The sequence below is a fragment of the Sus scrofa genome, chromosome 4 (genome assembly GCF_000003025.6).
Source record: "Sus scrofa isolate TJ Tabasco breed Duroc chromosome 4, Sscrofa11.1, whole genome shotgun sequence".
Lineage (NCBI taxonomy): Eukaryota > Metazoa > Chordata > Mammalia > Artiodactyla > Suidae > Sus > Sus scrofa.
This window is the reverse complement of record NC_010446.5, coordinates 61,913,611-61,931,990: the sequence shown is the minus strand read 5'-3', so window position 1 is coordinate 61,931,990 and position 18,380 is coordinate 61,913,611. Positions and strand designations below refer to the sequence as shown.

The 18,380-nt window shown below is 43.5% G+C and overlaps 1 protein-coding gene across 2 annotated transcripts in view; it reads left to right on the top strand.

Moving 5' to 3' along the window:
* The window catches only part of LY96 (lymphocyte antigen 96), a 30,907-nt gene extending 18,722 nt beyond the window's left edge, over nucleotides 1-12,185 (top strand). The window contains exons 4-6 of one of the 2 annotated variants that reach the window (XM_021088438.1): nucleotides 3,265-3,317; nucleotides 5,807-5,915; nucleotides 12,167-12,185. In XM_021088438.1, the coding sequence (XP_020944097.1) occupies nucleotides 3,265-3,317; nucleotides 5,807-5,905 (152 nt within the window). In that variant the 3' untranslated portion in view covers nucleotides 5,906-5,915; nucleotides 12,167-12,185. 2 annotated transcript variants of the gene reach the window in all.

Sequence of the window (18,380 nt, the reverse complement as noted above, 5' to 3'; positions counted from 1 at the left end):
CCTATCACCTCCATCCTCTTACATGTGGAACCTGAGCCAATTCACATTTACTTCTTCGAACTTACTTTTTTTTTTTTTTTTTTTTTTTTTTGTCTTTTTGCCTTTTCTTGGGCTGCTCCCATGGCATATGGAGGTTCCCAGGCTAGGGGTTGAATCGGAGTGTAGCCGCCAGCCTATGCCAGAGCCACAGCAAGACAGATCCGATCCACATCTGCAACCTACAGCACAGCTCATGGCAACGCCGGATCCTTAGCCCACTGAGCAAGGCCAGGGATTGAACCCGCAACCTCATGGTTCCCAGTCGGATTCGTTAACCACTGAGCCATGACAGGAACTCCCAAACTCCCAAACTTACTTCTTAGCACTCCTATTGCTCTAAGAACATTGAATCCCTTGCAGGCATGTGCAGAAGGCACATTGATGTTCTGCCTTTGCTCCTCTTTTTCCAGCCACCTAGAATGTCCCCCCAACCCCTGTCTCCGGCCCTTGCCACCTGCCCTCCTTCCCTTCCTTTATGATAGTTCCCATGGTCAAAATAAAAATGGCGTTAATGCCAATGATACTATTAATCACATTATCTTTATTACTCACAAGATGCCAATGGAGGGAGGTCTGGAAAGGAATAACATTTAATGTTATAATAAATAGTGTTTTAATGTTAATAATGGCTAACGAGTGCTCTGTTCCAAGGCGTTGTTCTGAGCACTTACATGAATTAACTTACATAGCCCTTGTGGACAAAGTAGGTCACCTGCCATACCAGTAAAAGAGGATGTTGTGACGAGCAAGCCATCAGCCACTGCATCCCCCGTCCCTACCCCTCCCTGCCTGAGAGGATTCAGGGTGGAGAAAACAGAATACTGGCCCAGGATAATTAAGGTGTATATCAAAGAAATGATTTCAATGAATCCAAACTCTTGCATCTTCCTATACAGAGAAAAGTGCCAATTTCATTACCTTGAGATGTCTGTTTTTTTTTTTAATGAACAGCCGTCTTTGGATGTTCCAACTACCTGGTGTTTTTTGCAAAAAACTCCTGTATATCCTGGGCCTTCATTTCCCTCTTTTCTATTTTTTTTAGGGCCGCACCTGCAGCATATGGAGGTTCCCAGGCTAGGGGTTGAATCAGAGTTCTAGCTGCCAGCCTACGCCAGAGCCACAGCAACACCAGATCTGAGCTGCACCTGCAACCTACACCACAGCTCACGGCAACGCTGGATCCTTAACCCACTGAGCAAGGCCAGGGATCGAACCTGTAACCTCATGGTTCCTGGTCGGATTCGTTTCCACTGCGCCACTATGGAAACTCCATTGTCCTTATCTTTACTGTATCTTTTCATTGCACATTTTATTTGGAATTTTTGTTTTGTTTTGTTTTTTGCATGTCTATATGCCCAGGGAAAGGATGTTCTACCAAACCTTGTCTCCCCAGCCTCTGGTACATTTAGTAAGCTTTCAGGAAATATTTGTTGAACTGTTAAGTTTGAATTGGATTAGCTTTGAATGAAAGTGAACCTGACAGAACACATCTTAGGTTTTAGTAAAGTGTAGGTTCTTCTTGGTGCAGAAAGAATTCAACAAGAGGCAGAGTGACAGGTAAGGAAGGAGTTTATTAGGTAGGATGCTTGGGAAAAATACAAGCAGGTGGGTGGGGAGTGCTGTGCCCTGAGAACTTAGTGAGTTACAGTTTTTTTATTAAAGGAAAAGTGGGGAGGAGGAGAAGACCCCCTTCTTCCTCATCCCTCATCAGCTCCTCCTTCATGTCAGGCAGGGAGTTTTCTTGTCCCTACATGGTCAAACTGGGACCGTCATTGCACAATGGAAATGAGCAAAAGGGCGGTAACATATACTAAAATATGGTACATCATCTCAGATTTTAGTATAATGTCACCTTTTCTTATATTTTTTGCCTTTGGTATGTCCTAGGGATCATTAACTTATTAACCTCGCTAGGCATGATGTGGGTCTTATTCCACCATTGTTTTATGGCTCAGAACATGTCTTACGCTTCTGTTGCTTGGTTTTGTTGCTAAGCAAGCCTGCTTTCTTTCTTTCTTTCTTTCTTTTTTTTTTTTTTTTTTTTTTTTTTTTTTTTTTTTTTTTTTGCTTTTTAGGGCCAAACCTGAGGCATATGGAAGTCCCTAGGCTAAGAGTTGAATCGGAGCTACAGCTACTTGCCTACACCACAGCCACAGCTACTTGGAATCTGAACCTCATCTGCGACCCTACACCACAGCTCACGGCAATGCCGGATCCCCGACCCACTGAGCAAGGCCAGGGGTCCAACCCACATCCTCATGGATACTAGTTGGGTTCGTAGCCTGGTGAGCCACAATGGAAACTCCAAGCAAGTCTGCTCTCTTGAGTGAGCCTCAGCTCACAGGGGTCTCCCATTTTCTTTTCTACTTACAGTCCTCTAGTGGGATTAACTCTTTAATCACCTACTTTGGCCCTTTACTCTGTCCCTATCAAAAGATCCTAAGATCATGAGCATATGATCACTTTACTAAGGTCAAGAATGAACATGTCAGTGTATTGGCGCTCCTAATAAGAATGTACCCAGCAGGAAATAAGGAAATGCATATTTGTGAGAAAAGAAGGTATGCATACAGACACAGTCTGATCATTTGCTAGGATCATCTTTAGCCAGTCTGGAGAACAATAACCATTCTAGTTTGGCATTTGACTATTTATATACCTTTAAAAATGATTTTGGTCTCTGTTGCTTTTACTAGAGATGGAAAACATTTCTTTGTATCCCTGACCCTGTAAGTTCATGCCTTTGTTGTTTCTGACTGGATCAGTGGAGTGTGGTTTTGTTCTGCACTTGACTCTGTGCTCCACCGCTTCTGCAGGGCCAGGCCCACGGCCGTGCCTTTCAACAGTGACTATCTCCCTAGGCTTCTCTGTGGGGGGATTGGAAGGAGCTTTGCTATCTTGGCTGCCTCCTCAATCTCTCCTCTACCTTTTGCACTAGCTTGTTCATCATTCATTCATTATTGAATTCAGGGGGCCTTGCAAGTTTGTATCCATGAAAGGATGAGATGTAACCTTGTGCTGAGAAGGGCTGGCTGAAGAAGCCACAGGAGAATGGTGACCAGGGTATAAGATTCATTATTTCTCTTCAATTTTGCTTGGGATTGCTTCTGCTGGCAGTAAAATTATAAAGGGTTCATTCCATGCTACCAAAAGTAAAAGAAAAAAGAAAAAAAATTCCCCTAACGTTGGCTAATAATTTTTTTGTACTTTGTGTTTTTGTTGCAGAGACTGTGAATACAACAATACCATTCTCCTTCCAGGGAATACGATTTTCTCCGGTATTGTTCAAGTCATTTTGTACTTTCTTAACCTTTGGCAGTAACAGATGTGCTAAGAATTTGAAACAAGCAATTCACAACTTCTAAAAATATTGATTCAAGATTAAGATATAAATTTTTTTTGATTCTTTTGGCTTTGGATATTTTGCTATTTTTCCTTTCTGTAAAATACGGAAAAATAGAAAACTTGTACAAAAGAAAGCCCCCCCCCCTTTTTTTCCTCTTAGGGCCACACCTGCAGCATATGAAAGTTCCCAGGCTACTGTCAAATCTGAACTACAGCTGCCAGCCTAAGCCACAACCACAGCAACATAGGATCCAAACCGTGTCTGTGACCTACACCGCAGCCACAGCAATGCTAGATCCAAGCCACAATCTTTGAGCTACACCGCAGCTCATGGCAACGCCGATCCTTAACCCACTGATCAAGGTCAGGGATCAAACCCCCATCCTCATGGATACTAGTTGGGTTCTTAATCTGCTGAGTCAATGGGAACGCCAAAAAAACCCTTTTTTATTTTATTTTTTTCTTCCAACATACATTAATGCAAAATTGGAGTTCTCTTGTGGGAACTTTCATATGTGGTGGGCATGGCCAAAAAAAAAAGTAATGCAAATGCTCAGTTGGTTAAATGTTGAATGATCTTTGGGTGAAAGACATTATATAACACTGTGTTTAACTAAGTAACTGCCACCATGAATGATAATGATATAATTTTAGATATGTGTAATTCTAGATATCTAGCAATGAAATTTTACACATTTCACTTTTGGGGACTATTTTAAAATAAACATTAATAATGCATATTCTTTATCTATTTTGTCACAGATTATATCTAGTATTTGAAAAATCTATGAGTTCCCACTGTGGTGTAGGGGAAGCAAATCCGACTAGTATCCATGAGGATGCGGGTTCTATCCCTGGCCTTGCTCAGTGGGTGGGGGATCTGGCATTGCCACGAGCTGTGGTGTAGACTGCAGATGCAGCTTGGATCCCATGTCACTGTGGCTGTGGTGTAGGCCAGCAACTGTAGCTTCAGTTCGACTCCTAGCCTGGGAACCTCCATATGCTGCAGGTGTGGCCCTAAAATAAAGGAAAGAAAGAAAGAAAGAAAGAAAGAAAGAAAGAAAGAAAGAAAGAAAATCTCATAAGCTAGTTTCAAAAAATTGAAAAATCCTCTCATGGGAGTTCCTGCTATGACACAGTGGGTTAAGGACCTGGTGCTGCTGAAGCTGTGGTGTAGGTCATAGCTGTGGCTGGGATTCAGTCCCTGGCCTGGGAGCTCCCATATGCTGCAGGTGTGGCCAAAAAGAAAAAAAAATTGGGACCTAAATAAGTTTCATGCTCGCTGAATTTTAGAGCATACAACATTTCATCTCATTAGAAAACTGAGAAAATGATAATTCAATTTTTTTTTAATTTTTAAATTTTTTTATGGCAGCACCCCAGCATATGGAAGTTCCTGGACTAGGGACTGAATCCAAGTTTATGCCATAGCTGTGGCAATGCTGGATCCTTTTAACCCACTGCACTGGCCTGGGAGTCGAACCTGCACCTCCGAAGTGACCCAAACCCATGCAGTCGGATTCTTAGCCCACTGCACCACAGTGGGAACTCCATAGCCAATTCAGTTTAAATGGCTTCCTCCTAGTAGGACAAAATTCTTATAAAAGACTTACAGGAGTTCCTGTCGTGGCGCAGTGGTTAACGAATCCGACTAGGAACCATGAGGTTGCGGGTTCGGTCCCTGCCCCTGCTCAGTGGGTTAATGATCCGGCGTTGCCGTGAGCTGTGGTGTAGGTTGCAGACGTGGCTTGGATCCCGCGTTGCTGTGGCTCTGGCGTAGGCCAGTGGCCACAGCTCCGATTAGACCCCTAGCCTGGGAACCTCCATATGCCACGGGAGCGGCCCAAGAAATAGCAAAAAGACAAAAAAAGAAAAAAAGAAAGAAAAAAAAAAAAAAAAGAAAAATTAGCGTTGCTGTGGCTCTGGTGTAGGCTGGCGGCAACAGCTCCAATTCAACCCTAGCCTGGGAACCACTATATGCCGCGAGTGCGGCCCTAAAAAACAAAACAAAACAAAAATAAAAAAAATAAAAAAAAAAAAAAGACTTACAAAAGGAAAGCATCTAACATTTTGTATTGTATTTCTTTTTTTTTTTTTTTTTTTTTTTTTTTTTTTTTAGTCTTTTGTCTTTTTGTCTTTTGTTGTTGTTGTTGCTATTTCTTGGGCCGCTCCCGCGGCATATGGAGGTTCCCAGGCTAGGGGTTGAATCGGAGCTCTAGCCACTGGCCTACGCCAGAGCCACAGCAACGCGGGATCCGAGCCACGTCTGTGACCTACACCACAGCTCACGGCAACGCCGGATCGTTAACCCATTGAGCAAGGGCAGGGACCGAACCCGCAACCTCATGGTTCCTAGTCGGATTCGTTAACCACTGCGCCACGACGGGAACTCCTGTATTGTATTTCTTATTACTTGTTTCAGGGACAATACCATTGTGTTGTAGAAGCCATCTCTGGGAATAGTGAAGAAATGCTGTTTTGCCTGAACTTCACCATCATACATTACTCCAGTTTAAATTAGAATAAATCAAGTATGTGCTTTTATTTTTCAAAGGTTTTATTCTTTTTTTACATATGATTTTTATTCCATTGTAGCTGGTTTACAGTGTTCTGTCAATGTTCTACTGTACAGCATGGTGACCCAGGTACACATACATGTATACGTTCTTTTTTCTCACATTATCATGCTCCATCATAAGTGACCGGACATTATTCCCAGCGCTACACAGCTCAAAGTTTTTATTCTTCATTTTTTTTTTTTGCACATAGCAAATATCACAGACCAGTTGCCTAGACAACAAATTTATCTTTCACAGGTCTGGAGGCTAGAAATCCAAGATCAGAGTGTCAGTAGATTTGATTCCTTGAGGCCTCTTTCCTTGGTGTGTAGATGGCCACCTTCTCCCACTGTCTTCATGCCATCCTCCCTCTGTGCATGTGTCCTAACCTCCTCATCTAAGGGCACCAGTCATGTTGGTTTAGGGCTCACCTGGGTGGCATTATTTGACCTTAATTACCTCTTTAAAGACCCTGTCTCGGAGTTCCCGTTGTGGCTCAGTGGAAACGAATCTGACTGGCACCCATGAGGACACAGGTTCGATCCCTGGCCTCGCTCAGTGGGTTAAGGATCCGGAGTTGTCCTGAACTGTGGTGTAGGTCGCAGATGCAACTTGGATCCCACATTGCTGTGGCTGTGGTGTAGGCTGGCAGCCATAGCTCCGATTTGACCCCCAGCCCGGGAACCTCCATATGCCTCAGGTGTGAACCTAAAAAGACAACAACAACAAAAAGAACCTGTCTCCAAATCCAGTCACATTTGGAGGTACTCAGGGTTAGTGTTTCCACCTGTGAATTTTGACAGTACATACTGCAGCCCATAACACACAGGGAATACAATCTCTTCACTTGGTCGACATCACTCTCCAGGCCCTGCCTCTGGGGCAGGCTGCCGGCATTGCTCCCCTGGATGACTCCACAGCCTCCTGACTCATCTTCCTGCACCTGGCCAGGTGCCTCAGGTAAAGGCATCTCTACAAAGGCAGTTTCAATAATACTTTCAAAATATGCATTTGATCTTGTCAGAGTGCAAATGAAACAAAACAAAACAAGAACAAATAAGGCCCTTCTTGTGGCTTTTGATTCCTTTCATGATAAAGTTGGAATCTTATGGAGGGTCTGCCCCCCTTTCCTTCTCCAGCTCCTTCTCCCATCCCTCCCCTTGCTCTCCGTGTTCTGGACCCTCCTCCAAAACCTTCGTCCACACGGTCCCCTCTGCCTCGGCTCCACGCCTCCTCGCTTCCTGACCCTTATCCCTTCATCTTTGTAACAAGTGTGGCTCTTCCCTGGCTCAGGTGCTACTTTCTCAGGGAATTATCATTAGGTAGCATGCAGCACACTTCTTACACTTTTGATACTGGGCAGAGGCAGGCCTGAGTAAAACCCTGTAGAAACTATATAACACGGAGCCAGACTTCCGGTCTCCGTGGCTTTCTTGTCCTCATATCCCTTCCCTCACCCACCCGCCTTTAACCTCACCCAAGCAGGGCCAGCTTTCTTTGTGACATACTCCCGTAGGCCTGGGTCTCTTTCTTTCAGTACTTAGCACTCATTTTGTCATTATATGGATCACCCATCACCAGACTGAGCTCCATGAGCCCAGGCAGCGTAGTCAGCTCAGTTTTGCTTAACAGTTTTGACCTAGTACCTAGCCTAGTACTGAGGCGTGAATTTGCTCTGCATCCATGTTTCTTGAATGGATAAACGAATATTTTCTTCTTATAAAATATTCAAATAATACATTAACCACAGCAAGAAATATTCATGTGATCATCACTTAATACTTATTGAGCACCTGCTATATGTTAGATCCTGCTCTAGATGGTGGGCACACAGCATTTAGCCACCCAGGCAAGAAATATCCCTGTCCTCATGGAGTTGATATTTTTGTGGGAAGAGACTGACAACTAAATGACAGACTTTTTAAGAAGCAAGCATGCTGTGTATGTGCTTTGAAAAACGATAAAGCAGGGAAGGGCTATGATAAGTTCCCAGGAGGATGGATACAGACCCACCCCCTCCCTAAATGTGACTGTTGATCTTGGAGGCCTGCTGCCAACAAGGGTACAACCCAGCACTTTCCTGGAATGTGGAGCATAGATTAACCACCTACAAGGATTCACTGCCCTCTGTCATGGGACTCGACCACCTACTCCTCCCTTGACCTTCCCCTCCTCTTTCATCATTCCTGTCACACGTTTCCACCATGAACTTCCTCCCCAGATTCCCCCGCAGAGCCTTTATAAGCTCAGCACCTCCTCACAGTCAGAGCCGGCACCATCTTGAGCTCAGCCCATCCTCCTCTGATGCCTTCATAAATCTCTTTTGCTTTACCAACTAGGCCTTGCCCGTTCTTCCCTCCGCAAACCTAACAGGGTAGAGACCAGGGGGAGAGCTGGTCATGGTTGCACTTTCAGATAGGGTGGTCAGGAAAGCTGCTGCTGAGAAGATGAGATGTGTGAGGGAGCCAGCCATGTGGCTTTCTTTGGTAAAGGCAGTGTAGTTGAGAGAATAGCTGATGTCAACACTCAGCAGTTGGAGTGTGTCTGGTGTGTTTGAGGACGAACAGGGAGCTGTTTAAATGGAGTGAGTAAGAGGAGATGAGTCAGAGCGGTGGGGTCATTGGGGGTGGGTAGGCACATGCTTTCAAGTTGGATAGGCTGTCAGGACTTTGGCTGTTGCTCTGAATGAGATGGAAAGCTCCCAGGACATAAGCTCACATTGAGAAAAGGCTTATTCAGGCAGCCATCCACTTAAACGTGGGAAAAAACTGGGGACAGTTTGTGATCATCTAGGTAGGGAAGGAAGGAGGCAGTTGGGAGGCTTTTGAGCAATCCAGATAAAAGATGATGGAGGAAGTGGTGAGGAGTGATCTATGCTGGATATATTCCGAAAGTAGGGACAACTTTAAAAATACTTTTGTCAATGGGTTGGGTGTAGGCTATGAGACAGAGGAGTGAGGGATGATTCCAACTTTTTTGCTTGAGCAAATGGAAGGATGCAGTTGTCATTACTTGAGATGGGAAGTCATGGAAGAGCAAGTTTTAGGGGAGAAAGTCAAGAACTTGGTTTTAGACGTGTTGAGAATCTATTCGACATCCAAGTGGAGATTTTGCAAGGGCAGTGGAGAACTGAATTTGAAGTTCAGAAGAGAGTTCTGGGCTGGAGATCAACACTGGGAAGTTGGCAGCATGTAGACAGGAGTGTCAGTAAAGAAGAAATAAGGGGTCCAAGGATTGAGCCCTGGGGTTCTCCCTCATTAGGGGTGAGAGGCTTAGCAGGAGCCAGCAAAGGAGAGGGAGTGGCTGTGGAGGTAGGAGGAAAACCTGGAATGCTGGCCTATTGGAAGTCAGGCGAAGAAACACTCAATGATTTTCATCTGCTGATCTGTTAAATAGGATGAAGACGGAGTATTGACCTTTGGATTTTGCAATGTGGAGGTCTGTGATATGATAATGACAGTCCTCTGATTTTTGCAACGGTCAATTCCAACCACATGCCACCCAAATGTGGGAGTCATATGTTAAGCTCTCTGGATGCCCCGGCCATCCCCACTCACTAAGGTTTGAGGTAGGGGGGCAGATTCTTACCTACATCCATTTCATCCCTTAAGCAAAGGGGTTTGGAGGTGGGGATCACAAGACAATTTTGTCTAAAAACAGGTCCACAGATCTTCTCCTTAAAGATCCTCCCTTGGATAAAAGGTTGCTGGACCTTTTTAAATACCTGATGTAAATACTTTTTACTACTTGATGTAAATACTGTATGTACTTGATGTAACTATTTTTTACATACCTCATGTTGATAGCTCATTCTGTAACTCCTGAAGGGGTTCAGGAGCTGTGGAATGGGTTATCAGACATTTCCTCTTCCCTGATGTTCTGGTGTATGCTGCAGCCTTAGCTCCAAGGATGGGTCCTGATTTGCCGGATCAGCCAGTGTGGGGTACTCTCTGGGGAATGACTGGTCCATTTGGGCACATGACTGAAGTTGGCTCAGGCTGCAGGGAAGAACCACACTTCCTTGGCTGTCTCACAGGATGTAAGTAAGGAGGATGTCGCCTCCATTCCTGCTGAGCATCATCTGGTGACCGTAAGGGGAAATAGACTTGGGATGAAGCCAGTGCTGTGGACGGAAACATGGAGAATTAGAAGCCGAAACTGCAGACACTGCTGAGTCATTGAATCAACTAAGCCAGACCCTGCCATACCTTGGATGGTTTTGTTATTGGTTTAGTGTGTTGGAGTTCAGGACTTTCTTACTTGCTGCTGAAAGCCTTATGGTTGATTTACAGTTACATTGTCTGACTCATCCCAGAAGTCAGGCTAATTTCAGATTCTAGCCCTCCTTTGATCCTTTATTCCCTTCTGACTTTTTCCATTGTCTTTTTTTTTTTTTTTTTTGGCCGTGCCTATAGCATGTGGAAGTTCTATGACAGTGATTGAACCTGTGCCACAGCAGTGACCCAAACTGCTGTAGTGACAATGCCAGATCCTTAACTGGCTATGCTGCAAAATAATGCCAACATTGCTTTTTTAAAAACTTTGATTTTTAAATTAAGTTTTAAAAATCGAAGCGACATTTATGTTATATATTTCATGTGTACAACATTATATTTCTACTTCTGGAAACCCTGCAGCCTGCTCACCCCTAAAGATTCAGTTTCCATCTCTCTCCATGTGGTTGGTCCCCTTTACCATTTCACCCTCCGCCAACCCCTCCCCTCTGCTAACCACCACTCTGTTCTCCAAAGCTATGTATTATTGTTTTTTCCATGGCTTTTAACACTTCCATTGCTGATACTTGTGGGGCCAACTTATTTATTAGGTCTAATGGACACAGGGCTTAGGGCCCTCAAAAATGTTTTAATTTTTCTTAAAATCAGAATTTAAAAAATGAATATAACAATGAACAATAATACTGACTGTACTCTGGGTTATATTCATGTTTATGCTAAGGCAGGTATAAAATGTACTTTTCAATATGTGCTTTTTTTTTTTTTTTTTTTGTCTTGTCTGTCTTTTTAGGGCCGCAGCTGCGGCATATGGAGGTTTCCAGGCTAGGGGTCTAATCAGAGCTGTTGCTGCCTGCCTATGCCAGAGCCACAGCATCGCCAGATCCGAGTCAAGTCTGTGACCTATACCACAGATCACGGCAATGCTGGATCCTTAACCCACTGAGCGAGGTGAGGGATCGAACCAGCAACCTCATGGTTCCTAGTCGAATTCATTTCCACTGTGCCACCATGGGAACTCCAATATATGCATTTTTTAAAAAATGTGGAACGTAGCCCATGAAAGCAAAAGCACCAGGACCCAAGAAAGTCATAATGTGGCCCTGAGTGCTTGGTTACGACATTCTCTGCTTTGGGAACTTTTGCTAATATTAGAAGTTTGCTAGGTGAATAGAGTTTTTTAGCATTTATTTAATGACTGTTGTTTTCCCAGCACTGTGCTAGGCCTTGAAGGTACAGGGTTGTGCATGATAAACAAGAATAGTTCCTCCCTTCATAGATTTTTTGATCTAGTAGGGAAATCAAACAACAAAACAAGTGATTATTGTAAAATAGGATGGGGGCGTCCTTGTTGGAGGGGAATATATGGGGGTGGGGCAAGAGACAAGAGGAGAATTCAATCTAGTCTAGAGGATCAGATGCAGGAGGTAGGAACATGGGGGCTGAGCACTGGGGGGGACTAGGAATTAAACAAAGTGCTATATTCCAGGCATAGGAAAGAGCAGGTGCCAGCATTTAGAGGTGAGAGGAGTTTCCGTTGTGGCTCAGTGGTTAATGAATCCCACTAGGAACCATGAGGTTGCGGGTTTGATCCCGGCCTTGCTCAGTGGGTTAAAGATCCGGCATTGCCGTGAGCTGTGGTGTAGGGTGCAGACGCGGCTTGGATCCCGTGTTGCTGTGGCTCTGGCGTAGGCCGGTGGCTATGGCTCCGATTCAACCCCTAGCCTGGGAACCTCCATATGCCGAGGGAGCGGCCCTAGAAAAGGCAAAAAGACAAAAAATAATAAATAAATAAAAATAAATAAAATAGAGGTGAGAGAGACACAGCACGTTCAAGATGTTGAGAAAATCTAACAGTATGACTTGCTAACAGGTACTGATGCTCATCATGCCAGATGGCAGGCACTTTTCTAGATATATTGCAAGCATAAAAGCATTTTAAGCCTCATGGCGATCTAAGAGATAGATATTAATATTATCCCCACTTCACAGATGAAGGAGATAGAGAAGCACAGAAAATCAAAGTCACTTCTTCAAGTTTGTATACCTGGTAAGTGGCAGAGCTCCGGTCAAGTCCTAATAGATAACAGATTGGCTCCGGGCTTATATTTCTTTCTTTCTTTCTTTTTTTTTTTTTTCTTTTTTTTGGCCGCACCCATGGCATATGAAAGTTCCCAGGGCAGGGATTGAATCTGAGCCATAGCTATGATTCAATTCACAGATTGACCTATGCCATAGCTATGGCAATACTAGATCCTTAACAAGCTGCACCACATTGGGAAGCCAGGCTGAGGTTTCTCATCTCCTTTTCAGGTATAACTGGGAGGTAGAAGGTGAGAGAGAGTTGTTGGAGGTGAGACAGGAGACAGCGCTGCTTGGCGGGTGGTCCTACTCCTGACCCCCAGCTCTGAGTGTGAGCCCTGCTTCTTGACCACCATGTTTATCTCACCACGTCCATCACATCCTCTCTCCTAGACCACTGTAGTCACCCTCTTAACTGACACCTACTCTTCTACTCTTGTCTCTCACTTTCCAAACCTTCACAGCCCATCTAATCATCCTTGGAATGAAACCCTTCTATCTGGCCCCTAACACCTGACATCTTCTGGTCTTCACAGTCCATCCTTTAACTCCATGGCCTCTTTCTCTAGGCTTCTTTCATTTGGTTCTGGCCACACAATCTCCTCCCTCCTCCTCCAAAATGTTTAACACGTTCTTATCCCAGATCTTTGGAATCTTCCCTCCCAGAGCATGGAATGTCTTCCAGACATGTACTAATTTATTCGTTCTTTTCATTCAATTTTCTGCTCCAATATAACTTCTTCAGAGAGTTCTTCCCTGACCCATCTATATAAAATAGAGCTCATTACTTTCTGCCACCTTCTCTAGCTTACACAATATACATTTGTTTCTTTTTTCTTTTTCCTTTTCTTTTTTTTTTTTTGTCTTTTCAGGGCCGCACCCACGGCATATGGAAGTTCCAAGGCTAGAGCTTGAATCAGAGTTAGAGCTGCCGGCCTATGCCGCAGCCACAGCAACTCAGGATCCGAGTCGTGTCTGTGACCCACACCGCAGCTCACGGCAACACCTGATCCTTAAGGCATGTCCTCATGCATACTCGTTGGATTCATTACCACTGAACTACAACGTGAACTCCCTGTTTATTTCTTTATTGTCCGATTCTGTGATTAAAATGTACTCTCTGAGTGCAGGAACTTTTATTATCCTATGCCCTGGGATTATAAGGCCAATAAAGCTGGAGCACTTCTATCTTGGCCCACTCATTGTCTCCTAGGCTAAGACAAACACGGAAGGGTGTCAGATAGGAGGCACCAGCTTTCAAACGCTATGAAAGTCCCATGCTAAGATTGAGGAGCTGAAAATTAGGAGCCTGAGCTTCTGATATTTTTATGGAGTTGGACGTCATAACAGCTCTAGACTGCTCACTCTTGCCTTCTGGTTTTGAGGAAAGATTTACCTCAACCTACTTAAGCCACCTTAGTATGTTCCTCTAACATGCAACCAAACACAGTCCTAACATATGTAGCAACTGCTCATTACAGGACATAAGGAGAAGAATTCAAATATAACTGAGTTTTCAAGCTCGTGTGACAAGGGAGAATCATGATGCCCCAAACATAAATAGGACAATTTGGTGGAGGAGATAATTTTAACAGATTAGTGAGGGGATACACACACACACACACACACACACACACATACATATACACACATGTTTGTGCTTGTGTTTATACATATACATATATATATATATATAATTTCTCATTAGCTGTCTTTCAGTTTCATTTGTAAATGCTAGGGAGCCACCCAAATTTCACTGACAGCTCATTTACATGCCTTTCTTGCAGTGTGGGTGATGACTTTGGAGAGAAATGTCCCCTTGATTGGGTGGTAATGTCTTGGCGAGAGTGCCCTGGTCTGGCAGCACAATCCTCTGTTTCACTGATGAAAAGAACACCCTCAGTTTTTTCAGTATAATCAGACCTCATCAGTATTAGTTGGGATGCAATTTTGGCTCCTGGGACAAAGACCCCATAAAATAGTGACTCAAGTCAGATATGAGCTTATTTTTCTCTCATCAAGGCTGATGTGTCACCTGGAGGAACCAGGAGCCATCTAGCTGGCTCTGGTCTGAATGGTCCAAATGGCTCTTCAGTATATCTGTAACCCAGATTGCACCTTTCCATTAACAAAACCATTTAAAAGACAATTTATAAAGTTGGCAGACATCACTCATTTTAATTCTTACTTATTATTGTTCTTTCCTTGCTTATAAAGAGTAACTGACTTGTAAAAATATTGCTTAGATATTGACTTTTTTTTTTTTTTTTGGTCTTTTTAGGGCCTCACCCACAGCATATGGAGGTTCCAAGACTAGGGCTCCCAGCAATGCTGGATCTGAGAGAGGCCAGGGATCGAACCTGCATCCTCATGGGTGCTAGTCAGATTCATTTCCCCTGAGTCGCGACGGGAACTCCCAGATATTGACTTTTCATTCTTTCTCTTGGAGTCATTTTAGGGTTTTCAGCATGATAGCTCTTTGGATTTCTTCACTGTATTTTATCCTCTCCTAACTGGCTTAGTTGATCTCAGATTTCAATTCATCCCATATGTCCCACTATTAAGAAAAAGGAAAGTGTATGAAGATGAATTTTTCCTGCACCTGAACTATTTTATGATCTCATATTTTTCCTACTAATCTTCTCCCCTGCCCCCTTCAAATAATTGGTTTCACTTTATGATGAATTCCTCATTTGAGCTTTATAAGAGTGGTTATGTTGCCCATGGGAGAGTAAATGTCATGTGTGAAGTTATGAAGTAATGTGTAGCTATTGTGTTGGGCTAGCTTTCCGAAGTTATTTTAAAAGGAATTAGGAAATTCCAAATTTCCATCTCTTCTCCAGTGAATAAATATAACTGTTTTTACAAGCTGCTTCTTGATCTACAAATGTAATTCAAGGAAATCCTGAGAATAGCAATTATTTGAATTTGATTAGCTTATGGCAGCATCATAAGTGTATTACGGAAAACTCCAAGATTTGTGGAAGTAGCCTTTTCCTCACCATTGATTTCCTCTCGGTTACTTGTGTGGCCCGGGGCAGCTGAGGTTAAGAGATTTGCATGGATTTCTGTGCCTCACGGAGAGAGCTGGGTTGGCTCTCTTTCAAATGAGCCGAAAGACCCAGATTAATAAAAGCCAGGACAGATCTAGCAGGTGGTTATTCTATCCAAGGTCCATCCCTTGAGGTCAGAAGATTCAGGTCAACCTCACAAGTCCTCCTGCAGATCTGTGTTAATATAAACCTTTTCCAGTATTACTTTAGGGTGAGCACAACTGGAAGGTTTTAGAAGACCTATTTGCTATATTTAATTTAAAGTTGTTGCTCATAGGGCGTTGTTAAGTTTCCAAAAACAACAGGTGGAAGGTTCTGGCAAGCGATTCTGCAGTTAAAATTTATTTTTCTTTTTAAAATTAGAATTTCTTTTTATATTAAAAACAAATCTTTGTTGGCTCCTCATTTTTTTTGGCTATATCCAAGGCATGCAGAAGTTCCCAGGACAGGAATCAAACCTGTGCCACAGCAGCAACCTGAGCCGCAGCAGTGACAACACCATGTCCTTAACCTATTGAGCCACAGAGGAACTCCTGTTGGCTTTTTATTTATTTTATTTATTTTTAGGCCTACACCTGCAACATAAGGAAGTTCCCAGGCTGGGGTCTAATTGGAGCTAAAGCTGCCAGCCTACGCCACAGCCACAGTAATATGAGATCAGAGCTGTGTCTGCGACCTACCCCACAGCTCACAGCAACGCCGGGTCCCCCACCCACTGAGCGAGGCCAGGGATCGAACCTGCATCCTCATGGATATTAGTCAGATTCCTTTCTGCTGTGCCACAGTGGGAATTCCCTTTTGGCTTCTTAATCACAAAACAATGCATCTTATTGTAACAATTTCACACAGGCCATAAGTGCAAGGAGCAGCGAGTAGATTTTCTCTTTTCATTTCTTTCTCTACACTGCTTCCCCAAAACCATTTTTACAGTTTAGTATGTGACTTTTCAGACTTTGGTTTCATATGTTTAGCACACTATTCAAGCTATTTTTTTCCCTTTTTTAGGGCCACACCCATGGCATGTGGAGGTCCCCAGGTTAGGGGTCTAATTGGAGCCACAGCTGCTGGCCTACACCAGAACCACAGCAACATGGGATCTGAGCCGTTTGCAACCCACACCACCGCTCACGCAAAGCAGGATCTTTTAACTCACTGAGTGAGGCCAGGGATTGAACCCGCAACCTCATGGTTCCTAGTTGGATTAGTTTCCACTGCACTATGACAGGAACTCCCATGCTATTTTTATACACATGTATATAAACATGAAGATTTAAAATATGAAATTACTATATATTATTTTCATTTTTAAAATTTTTATTTTTTGGCTATGCTTATGGCATGTAGAAGTTCTTGGGCCTGGGATTGAACCTGAGCCACAGTAGTGACCAGAAGTGCAACAGTGACAATACTAAGTCCTTAACCTCTAGGCCACCAGGGAACTCCCTTTATATTGTTTTTAAATTTGAATCTGGGAAATACTTCCAAGTCAGAACGTATAGATCAACCTCATTATTTTTGATGGCTGCAAAAATTAGTATTTTAGCATATATCACAGTTTAGTTACCCATTTCCCTAGAGAATCTATAGTATAGAATATAGCACAGATGTAGAATATAGTGCTAAACACTATACAAAGTAATATCTCATTTAATTCTCACAAAACCTCCAAGAGGTAGATTTTATTGTCTTCATTTTCTAGGTGAGGAAACTAAGTGTTTTACGAAGTTCCTTTCATGGCTCAGCGGTAATAAAACCAACTGGTTGTCCGTTAGGGTGCAGGTTCAATTCCTGACCTTGATCAGTGGGTCGGGGATCTGGCGTTACCATGAGCTGTGCTGTAGGTTGCAAACACGGCTTGGATCTGGTGTTGCTGTGGCTCCGATTAGACCCCTAGTATGGGAACCTCCATGTTCCGTGAATGCAGCCCTAAAAAGACAAAAGACCAAAATAAATACATAAAAATAAAAAAATAAAATTTTTAAATGTTTTGGGAAAAAAAAAAAAGCCTGAACTTAGAGTTCCCGCTGTGGTACAGTGGGATATTAGCATCTTAGGGGCGCTGGAATGCAGGTTTGATCCCCAGCCTGGCCTAGTAGGTTAAGGATCTGATGTTGTTGCAGCTATGGCTTAGGTCACAGCTGTGGCTTGGATCAGATCCCTGGTCTAGGACCTCCATATGCCACAGGGTGGCCAAAAAGGAAAAAAGAAATTAATTAAAGTAAATTACCTGAACTTGGATCTGACTCCACACATGGGTTGATTGCATTATCTTGGTTATCATTACCATCCTCATAGCCATCATTTATGGAGAGATGACTGCATTTCTGACACTGGCACTTAACACACATAGGGATGTTCATCTTGAACCCTACCTGAACAGGTCAATGTTACCAGCTATATTTTATTTAATTTAATTTATTTATTTATTTGTCTGTCTTTTTAGGGCCGCACCTGTGGCATATGGAGGTTCCCAGGCTAGGGTCTAATTGGATCTGTTGCTGCCAGTCTACACCAGAGCCACAGCAATGCCAGATCCGAGCCCCATCTGCGATCTACACCACAGTTCATGGCAACGCTGAATCCTTAACCCACTGAGCGAGGCCAGGGATTGAACCGTCAAACTCATGGTTCCTAGTCAGATTCGTTAACCATTGAGCCACCATGGGAACTCCATCAGCTATATGGAAACTGAGGCATAAGTCAGTTAGTGGCTGAGCCAAGATGCAAAGCCAGATTTGACCAGTACTGGCAGAATTGATGCACCAGTCCTCTGTTACCAGACTCGGGTAGCAGAATAGCTTTTCTCTTGTGTCCTTTGCACAAAGATTGTGTTACCGCGCACTATGCTTTTGCCCAACTTTCAACATGAGACAAGCAATTTGACCCTTTGAGATCTTCTTCCATCCTTCAGTCACTCTATGCTGGGTCTTTCTACCTGTTTCTGCTGGAGAAATGCTCCTGGTCAGCCTCTTGCTCATTCATAAGTCATGGGGCAAGAAGCACAGTGTGAGGGGTAGGCTTGGCCATGCCTCTTTAGCCTTGTAAAGAAGACAAGGGTAAATTACAACTAA